This window comes from Entelurus aequoreus, linkage group LG02, assembly GCF_033978785.1.
Source record: "Entelurus aequoreus isolate RoL-2023_Sb linkage group LG02, RoL_Eaeq_v1.1, whole genome shotgun sequence".
In the NCBI taxonomy this organism is placed as follows: Eukaryota; Metazoa; Chordata; class Actinopteri; order Syngnathiformes; family Syngnathidae; genus Entelurus; species Entelurus aequoreus.
This window is the reverse complement of record NC_084732.1, coordinates 29422184-29432751: the sequence shown is the minus strand read 5'-3', so window position 1 is coordinate 29432751 and position 10568 is coordinate 29422184. Positions and strand designations below refer to the sequence as shown.

At 38.8% G+C, this 10568-nt stretch overlaps 1 protein-coding gene across 1 annotated transcript; it reads right to left on the bottom strand.

Annotated features, from left to right (window-relative positions):
• Positions 1-535: 535 nt before the first annotated feature.
• On the bottom strand, positions 536-10214 carry LOC133632330 (retinol dehydrogenase 11-like). Its single transcript, XM_062024715.1, has 7 exons — positions 10001-10214; positions 7568-7708; positions 7305-7496; positions 5863-6024; positions 2858-2974; positions 2578-2776; positions 536-2443 (listed from the first exon to the last, which is right to left on the bottom strand). Exons 1-7 carry the CDS (start codon positions 10074-10076, stop codon positions 2341-2343), a joined length of 990 nt encoding a protein of 329 aa, XP_061880699.1. The 5' UTR covers positions 10077-10214; the 3' UTR covers positions 536-2340.
• Between the last annotated feature and the right edge of the window lie 354 nt (positions 10215-10568).

Here is a 10568-nt window from a genome sequence, read left to right as displayed (position 1 = left end):
TCGCAGAGAAGTATATGTAAATGTAAAAATGTTAAAATAAGTCATATTATAATTTTTTTAACCAACGTTTAAACCTCTTGATCAACTTCAGGTCTAATTGTCGATATGAAGCTTTTAATATTTTAGGCCTTTTTTGTCAAAAAAATGTTTTTTACAGCATAAGCACAACATATGCAGTATTTTCTTCCCCCCCAAAATGTAAAAGTGTAATATTGGATGTGAAGTAATTCGAGACTTAAATAGGTCAAAAATTCATAACATTGATTCATTATCATTTTTGAGCTTTCAACACTTAAATCTCCAAAACAGCATCTGCGCTATATCATAAAAACCTTTGACACCCCATTTCAACAGTTGAAGGTGTTTTTCTTACCATTTCATTATATTGCTTTGTCATTTAATAAAGGCAGTTTTAGCATTGTTATATTGCAAAGTAAATAGCACTTCATCTTTCTATCTTCCTAACTGGTGTAAAACAGCCTAATTTTCACTTATATAATGTATTTAAATTGCAACTGACCTATCCTTGAGTATAAAATTGTATTATAAGAAGTTTTCTTTATTAAAGCTGTCAGATACAACACACAAACCACAGTTATACAATACAACCATTCTTATGGTAACTATCTTCCAAATAAATACATGTGGTCTGGCCTTCATTTTCTAATATTTCTGTTGATGCTTCATGTTGACCTTTTTTATATTAACAGGCAGAGTATGGCATGCATTTTGTAACACAAGAGTGCAGCAGCTGAGAAAACTCCCTTCTAATAAAAAAAACTATCACAGCAATAAATACATTAAGATATGTAGACTAGGCAAACCATATCAGGCGAGCAGTGCAGTTTGCTTCAAAGCTCATTTACTACACTATGAAGAAGTTTTAGAGCCACACAGAGAACTATCACAAAAAATCATTCTATTACGAGAATAATATAATTTAATGGGATATAGTCGTAAAATAATTACAACTTTATTAAAGTTTTTTTTCTCCCTGTAAAATATAAATGACCTTTTATATGATATTGTAAAAATATTTGGCGTGCAGTAAAATCAAGACTTTTTATGTGATTTATTTTTGTAATATTACCATATACACTCAGGCTGTCTTCAAATAGTCAAAGTCAATTTCATTTGGACGAGTCTCGCTATGGGAGGGAGGTAAGTTAATACCTGCTGGGATCTCCGCATATAGCAGGTGACCACTATAGGCAAAATTACCCCCCAAAAAGTTCCCCTTTCAATATTAAAACAATTTTTTGTGTGCAAACAAATAGTTTTTTAGGGAGTAAGAGACAACTTAGTTTCAGCTGTCACTTCGCTGCTTTCTGGTGTGACGTCATGTCTCTATAGTCAGCTGGCATGTTTTGGACTCCCACATCTTATGCAGTAAAATGTTTTTGTCTGCACACAAGAATATTATACTAATAGTGTTTTTGTATGGTGGATAGGATTTTAGGCTGATTGGGACACTACGCTGTCACATACGGGTCTCGCTGTGCCGCTTCATGCCTCTGGCTGGCCGAATCTCACCATATACCCGTTAAACACACCGGAGACTGGACACGGCGCGGGCGCCGAGATGCACTGCCTAACTCCGAACGTGTAGCTCTCCCCTTGAAAAAGGTAATGATCCTTCCACAGGTCCACATACGGAAACTTTGTTATGCCTTCCACTTACTCTATTTAGTCAAGTTTGATGTCCTTTTGGCACTGTGCCCCAGAGCAGGCCTCACAAAATGTAGTCTAGCCTTTTTTTTAGGTGAAAAAAGTTGCGAATTAGATTCTTGTTTTGTTCACTTTAATGTGAGATTGTATTCCTTAAATAAGTACATTTTAATTAACTTTGGAATATTTAAGTATTTAAGTGTTAAAGGACATCCATGTGACGTTACTGACCCCTTGTGACCAGTCAATATATGCTACAACACATCACCATCTGTTTCTCTTAAATTAAAAACTCTGATCGTCGACAATGGGGCAAAATCTGACGAATAAGATTTGACTATAAAAATCTTAACTCGAAAACAGCCCAATATACACTACTTATTGTAATATAAATGTAATGTTTAAGGTGTATTTTTCCTCTGTATCTTTTCACGCAGTATTACAGCTATTTTTACACCAACTTTATTTTTGTACGGTGCATTTTTTTCTTTTCCGTGTGGCCCTAATACTTTTATAAAGAGTGCCATCGCAGAGTGCAAATTGGTCAGTTTAGGGTGAAATAAATAAAAAAATTAGGGTGAAAAAAGAAAAAAAAAAGGCCACATAATTTAGCACCATATCTTCCAAGTTAGTGCCTGGTAGTTGCTGCAGTATGAATGCAGGCTGCTGATTTCAGACCAGGCTAACCATGGAGGCGCTGAGCACCCACAGTCGTTTGGCTACGGTATCATCCAATGCAGCTGGAGCAGGAGTCTTTACAGCACAGTCGCTGTTGGTAGTGAATACAACATGCAAGTATGATTAAGATGATGAATACAATACAGCAGTTATATTTGCTTCAAATCTAATAGGAATCTTGCTCGCATTGAGTAACAGTTAGTTAGACTGAGGAAGATTACTTGCCTGTAGTAAAGTCCGGTGGCATTGGCCAGACTCTCGTCCACAGCACAGTAGATGCTGGTCTGAGCTCCTTCCCAGGGACTTTTGATCATCACCAGAAAGGGCATGGCCAGAATCTTCTTCCACAGGGGCATAGGAGGGAACATGTAGCGGCCTAACTCTGTGCGGACGACGCCAGGGTGGAGGCTGTAAGTCATCACCCCTGTGCCTGATGGGAGGGGATCCATCAAGTTTGGGCCAAAATGTCACAGAGAAGGAAGCATGGAGCGTTTGTGGCGTTTTAGAGCACCTTGCAGTCTGGAAGCCAGCTCTCTGCAGAAGAGCACATTGGCCAGCTTGCTTTGGCGGTAGCTCACGTCACATTGGTAGTCTTGGTCCAGGTTGATGTCTTCGAAATGGATGTGACCTGAGGGAAATAGAGCAGCAAAACTCACAGTATCAAAAAGCATTTCAAACAAAATATATTTTCTCATTGGGAAATATTGTAGAAATGAAAGTTGGATATACAAAACCCCAAACCAGTGAAGTTGGCACGTTGTGTAAATGGTAAATAAAAACAAATCCTTTTCAACCTATATTCAATTGAATAGACTGCAAAGACAAGATACTTAACGTTCGGACTTAGAAACTTTTATTTTTTGCAAATATTAGCTCATTTGGAATTTGATGCCTGCAACATGTTTCGAAAAAGCTGGCACCAGTGGCAAAAAAGACTGAGAAAGTTGAACAATGCTCCTCAAACACTTATTGGGAACATCCCACAGGTGAGCAAGCTAATTGGGAACCGGTGGGTGCCATGATTGGGTATAAAAGCAGCTTCACAAACCATGATGGGGCGAGGGTCGTCACTTTGTGAACAAATGCGTGAGCAAATTGTTGAACAGTTTAAGAACAACATTTCTCAACGAGCTAATGCAAGGAATTTAGGTATTTCACCATCTACGGTCCGTAATATCAAAAGGTTCAGAGAATCTGGAGAAATCATTGCATGTAAGCGGCAAGGCCGAAAACCTACATTTAATGCACGTGACCCTCGATCCCTCAGGCGGTACTGCATCAAAAAACCGACATCAGTGTGTAAGGGATATCACCACATGGGCTCAGGAACACTTCAGAAAACCACTGTCAGTAACTACAGTTTGTCGCTACATCTGGAAGTGCAAGTTAAAGGCCTACTGAAACCCACTACTACCGACCACGCAGTCTGATGGTTTATATATCAATGATGAAATCTTAACATTGCAACACATGCCAATACGGCCGGGTTAACTTATGAAGTGCAATGTTAAATTTCCTGGGAACTTCCGGTTCATAACGCCTTTGTAGGGTGATGTATGCGCGTGACGTCGCGAGGTCCACGGAAGTGTTTGGACCCTATTGGACACTGTTTTCTTCGACAAAATTCCACAGTATTCTGAACATCTGTGTTGGTGAATCTTTTGCAATTTGTTTAATGAACAATGGAGGCTGCAAAGAAGAACATTGTAGGTGGGATCGGTGTATTAGCGGCTGGCTGTAGCAACACAACAAGAAGGACTTTGTTGGATAGCAGACACTAGCGCCGGCGACCTCACCTTGACTTCCTACGTCTCCGGGCCGCCGACCGCATCGTCGATCGCTGGAACGCAGGTGAGCACGGGTGTTGATGAGCAGATGAGGGCTGGCTGGCATAGGTGGAGCGCTAATGTTTTTATCATAGCTCTGACGAGGTCCCGTTGTTAAGTTAGCGTCGTTAGCAACAGCATTGCCAGGCTTCGACAGGCGGCACAGCATTAACCGTGTATTTACATGTCCAGTGTTTGGTTCGGTGTCTCCTGATAGTAGTATTGTTGATCTTCTGTCTATCCTTCCAGTCAGGGATTTATTTATTTTGTTTCTATCTGCATTTGAGACAGATGCTATCACGTTAGCTCATGGTAAAGAGCTTTGTCGATGTATTGTCGTGGAGACAAAAGTCACTGTGAATGTCCATTTCGCTTTCTCGACTCTCCTTTTCAAGAGGATATAGTATCCGAGGTGGTTTAAAATACAAATCCGTGTTCCACAATAGAAAAAAGAGAGAGTGTGGATTCCAATGAGCCAGCTTGTACCTACGTTACGGTCAGAGCGAAAAAATATATCTCTTGGACTGCATTCTAGTCCGTCACTCTAATGTTCCTCATCCACGAATCTTTCATCCTCGCTCAAATTAATGGGGTAATCGTCGCTTTCTCGCTCCGAATATCTCTCGCTCCATGTAAACAACGGGGAATTGTGAGCAGCACTACCGCTTGTGACGTCACGCTACTTCCGGTAGGGGCAAGGTTTTTTTTTTATCAGCGAGCAAAAGTTGCGAACTTTATCGTCGATTTTCTCTACTAAATCCTTTCAGCAAAAATATGGCAATATCGCGAAATGATCAAGTATGACACATAGAATGGATCTGTTATTCCCGTTTAAATAAAAAAAATTCATTTCAGTAGGCCTTTAAAGCTCTATGCTAAGCGAAAGCTATTTATCAACAACACCCAGAAACGCCGCCGGCTTCGCTGGGCCTGAGTTCATCTAAGATGGACTGATGCAAAGTGTAAAAGTGTTCTGTGGTCTGATAGGTCCACATTGTCTAAATAGCTGTCAATACTACAGATGGAGGAAATAATCGATTTTTAGAAGCATCGCAATTCGGACATAAACAATTATAGAATCGATTAGTAAATGTCAACAATCGATAAGTAAACGTCAATAATCGATGTATTTGTTGTAAATAAAGTAATGCAGACAGTTCTAACATTTGGCTGACTGCAGAGAGCCACCTCACCGAGAGATTCGACCAGCTCCTTTACTTTCCAGCACTTAGTCCAGTTTTGCACACATCTTCATGAATTTAATAAACGTGGGAGTTAATTTAACTGTCTTATTCCAAATTATTTATTTTTTTTAAGTTGTAAGTGCTAAACGCTTATTTTTTTAAACAAAAAGAAATGTAAAACTGCATCCATATACATAAATTAAAGATGCATCAATAATCCTGAATTGTAATCGTTACCAAATCGTAAGGTGGCCAAAGATTCCCACCTCTAGTCAATACCAAGATAGGTATGGTGACAAGTTAGTGGTGGTGTTATGGCCCGGAGTTGCACAAGTGCTGTCAGCCCTGGAGAGCTGCAGTGCACTGATTAATTCCATGAGATGTTCCGAAAATAGTTTGCTGCGTGTTGATTTGTTTCAAAAGGACAGTAGATCTCTGTCTGTGGGGTAGCACTTCAGGCGAGGAAGAAACCTTGGACAGAAGCCAGAACCACAACGCCCTTTTACCTTTTTCATGCGCACTGCTGGAGACAATGACGACTCGACTCGGAGCAGACTTTTTCAGCATTTCAGCAAGAAGGTTGGTGAGGAGGAAATGTCCCAGGTGGTTAATACCGAATTGCATCTCATAGCCATCGTCGGTCTTCCACTTGGGACACATCATAATACCTGGAAAAGATCAACATCAGCACTTGTTTCGTTGTGAAATCCTAACAACGTTAACTGTACTGTTCCACTCCAGTCCTGTAGGTTGTGATAACCAAAACTGAACAAACATATACTAGGGATACCTAACGATTCAATACGATTCCGATTCCTGCAATGACGATTCGACTCAAACCGATACAATGTCTTATTTGTTAATTATTACACTTTTTTAAAACTGGTTACAGGTTAGAAAAGCACCTTCTGGCTCCATGGAGATGGCCTAAAAACGTATTCGAAAACAATTATTCTTACATAAAAAAATTTAAAAATAAATATTTAAAAAATTATGACTATTTAGTATCGGGATGAATAGAAATTGTGATTCGTATGTGAATCGATTTTTTTGTGCACCCCTAACATATACCCTCTTGCTTGGTAGAAGTGGTACCTCAATTAAAGAGGGGCCCAATTTAAGAGTGTTTTGAGATAAGAGCAGTCTCTTGGCTAATTGTTGAGCAAAAATTAGGGTAACAAGCCAAACCCCGTAAGATCCTACCAAAACATCTGGTCTTACTCACCAGCATAATCTTATAGCTAGAGATCGACATAACTTATTTTCCAACCATTAAAACAAAGAAAGTGAGTGAGAAGGACAGTGAATATTCATTGAATTAAAGAAAAAAAATCATCCAAAACATGACAGCGTAGCATTGCTAGTCTGCACCATACTGGAAAAAAAAACGAGTCTAATGGCAGCCAAGAATGTCAAAATAATATCTAAACGGCAGACATTTATCCATGAAAATATGAAGAAGCTGCTCATGGTCTGGTTTGACAAAGACGCAACTGGAAGGAGATACTTTAGAAATCTAAGGTAAATACTATACATTTTTATTTTACAGTATTTTTAACCTAAAAGTTTGTTTTCTTTAAAAAAAAACATGTTACAGTTAAAAATACAATTCTGTTTGTATTTTTCTGATTTAATGGATTTAAATTCATTCGCAATTCAAGTTATTTTAGGTACGGGCTGTGTCACAGAACCAACTAAACTCATATCCCAAGGTACCACTGCACTTCTAATAATCTTACTTTTGAACCTACATACTTTACATTTTGTTTGCTATATTGGATTAATCAATATTTTCTATGTATTTTATTCAATGTATTATCTATTCCTACTAGCCTATAATCAAGTCTATTTATATCCTATTCTATTTGAATAGTTATGTACATATTGTTGTTCTTGTGGTTTAGACAAATGGAGCTTGCAAGCGTGTAAAAAGGGTGCAAGAAAACACCTGCATTGTTGATGAGGACATCCAAACGTTCCTCGGTCAGCTGGATGTCTTTGGCCAAGTCTCGGACCGACCTTAGGGAGGCGAGGTCCAGCTTCTTCACCACCACGTTGCTATTTCCGCTTGTGTGACGGATGTAATCAGCTGCCAGGTAGGCTTTGGTCATGTCTCTGCAGGCCAAGATCACTCTGGCCCCTTTGGACAAAAATTAAAAAAAAAAACGGAAGTACTGTGATGTAAAATCAAGATAAAAGAAGTAAGCTGACCTCGTTTTGCCAAATCCAAGGCCGTCTCCTTCCCAATGCCGGTGTTGGCTCCTGTGATGAGGACAGTTTTTCCATCCAGCCGGGCCTTGCTCCGACACACTCCCCCCGCCAGCCACCTGCGCAAGGCCAGCAGGCTCCCTCCTGCAAGAGGAAAACATGTTCGCAGTGTTCGACACTACATACGATCTACAATGACGGCTCGTCAGTGCCCTGCGTTTTACATCTTTTCTTATGCTTTTGTCTAGTCGCTAGAGGTGGAAAGTATTACAAATTACAGTCTCATTAGTCCCCTGAGGTAGTGAGATTTAAAAATCAACCAGTTTTCAAAACACAAAATGCCTCCAAAGTTGTCCAAAACGTACATTTTTAAACGGCGTCATTTAGCAAGCATTGCGCATGTTTTTCATTTTCTTTGGCTTTTTGCCACCTTTATTTTTTTACATATTTTTGACACATTACGCCAATGTATGTCTTGATTTTAATTAGCAGGCATTGTGCATGTGCATGGGCAGCACGGTGGAAGAAGGGTTAGTGCGTCTGCCTCACAATACGAAGGTCCTGAGTAGTCGTGAGTTCAATCCCGGCCTCGGGATCTTTCTGTGTGGAGTTTGCATGTTCTCCCCGTGACTGCGTGGGTTCCCTCCGGGTACTCCGGCTTCCTCCCACCGCCAAAAACATGCACCTGGGGATAGGTTGATTGGCAACACTAAAGAGTCCCTAGTGGGTGAATGTGAGTGTGAATGTTGTCTGTCTATCTGTGTTGGCCCTGCGATGAGGTGGCGACTTGTCCAGGGTGTACCCCGCCTTCTGCCCGATTGTAGCTGAGATAGGCTCCAGCGCCCCCCGCGACCCCGAAGGAAATAAGCGGTAGAAAATGGATGGATGGATGGATGGCATTGTGCATGTTTTGCTTTTTTTAACCCATTCACATAGGTGCATATTTACAGACATACCTGTACATCTCCAAATAGACCTACAACATCATTGTGCATGTTTTGCTTTTTCTTTGGCTTTTTTGCCACCTTAATTTTTACAATTTTGTTGACGCATTCCACCATTTATGTCTTAATAACAGTGGTTAGCTTATTTTTTTTATGTTTATGATTATGATTATTAATAATGCATGTACACTAGAGTACATAAAAGGTTTTGTGCTCGTACTGTTTCATACAATGCAGATTATCATTTACTTTGTTTCAAATGGGGGGGAGCAAATATTGCTTAAAACTAGTGTTGTCAGATTATTTTTTAAATCGGATTAATCACACAATTGAATTTAATCACATTATTCGCTGGAATAAAAAAGACAATATAACATACATCCATAAACGTGGACGCAGGTGAAAAAGTGCAATATATTTATCTGTACAGTAACCTATTTATTTATTTATTTATGCACCTTATTGCTTTTTCATCCTGCACTACCATGAGCTGATGAAATGAAATTTCGTTCTTATCTGTACTGTAAAGTTCAAATTTGAATGACAATAAAAAGGAAGTCTAAGTCTAAGTCTCCAAGTCTAATTAATCACATTAAATTGCGTGCTTGCATTAGTCAAAGGATTTTAATTTTTTTTAAAAGACCGTAATATAAATGCAATTATTGTGAGAATGTCATACAGGAACATTTTTAAAACGGTTTCACTTCAATTTACGTCATTTATTTGCACAAAAATAGTTCTACTTAAAGTACTGTCTGAGGTGTTTTTTTTGTGAAATTTGTGAGTGAGCAGACCATCTTTGCACTGATGTATGCATTGATCTGATCACTGATGGATCAACCATCTGCAGTTAAGGTAAAGGAACAAAATAAATTACATGATTAATCCGCATAAATACATGATCAATGCAATAATGTTTTGTGATTAATCGCATGAGTAAAACAGTTGACAGCAATATTAAATACACAAACAGAAGGTCGATGGATGGATTGTGTTTGAATTTAAGAGATCCATCCCACTGTATTTATTTCAAAAATATTTCACATTATACATACAAAGGCGACTATTCTTCAAGGGAAATAAAGTGATGATGCGACATAATGTCACAAAATCACTGGCTGATCTTTTAAACATGAAGTGGACAGTTTTTAAGTGCAGTTATATTTACATGTATGGCTTATTGTGCATTACAGTGCTTTAGGAACAAGGACAAATCTGTTGAAAGCACATCATAAAGAAAGGACATCCGTCTAATATCTTGGCCACAGCCACCAGGGGCCATTCATAGTGTATGCGAGGATTGCTATGATGTGCTATGATGTATCAAACTAACTAATGGTTAGAATTCACAGGGATTTCTCAAGAAAAGTTGTATTTTCATGAGTAACTCGATTCTATTTTTTGAGGGTTTGTTCCCCTCAAAATGTGTTCAACGTGAAACGTATGAATAATAAACATAAGAACAGTAAGTTATAAAAAAAAACAATTTTACCTGCAACAAACGCAACGGTGAAACAGACGGCGTGTGCCTCCACGAAATCCTTTACGGTTTGGGCGTACTGCTCCATTTCTGTTTTTATTTTTGGAATAATCGTTCACCGATCAAACAAACACACAACACAATGAAAGTTAAGGGAGCAGAACGGTCATCCACTGGCTGGAGGACACAAGTTGCCAGTGACAAGACACTTCTATAAACAATAATACGTAACGGAAAGGGGGCGTGATTTTTGACATTCTTTTCGCAGTAAAATTACAAACCGGAAGTTGACCATTATGATTTCGACCTTTATCAGCAAATCACGTTGTGACTTGCGTTTAATGGCGTAAGACTGCGCTAATAATGTATTTTAAATTATGACTTAAGTGCTTTTGCGTGGATTCTGATTTCTTAAGTATTAACTTTGTCCACTTATAACATAGCTGAGATAAGAAACGAACTGTATGTATTTTTGGAATTTCAAAATAAAGTTTGATTGCTCTTCACTTGTTTAAAAAAATGCAAAACACCAACAATTGTTTTAATTTATTTTTATTTTTTGTACTTATAACTTTATGTC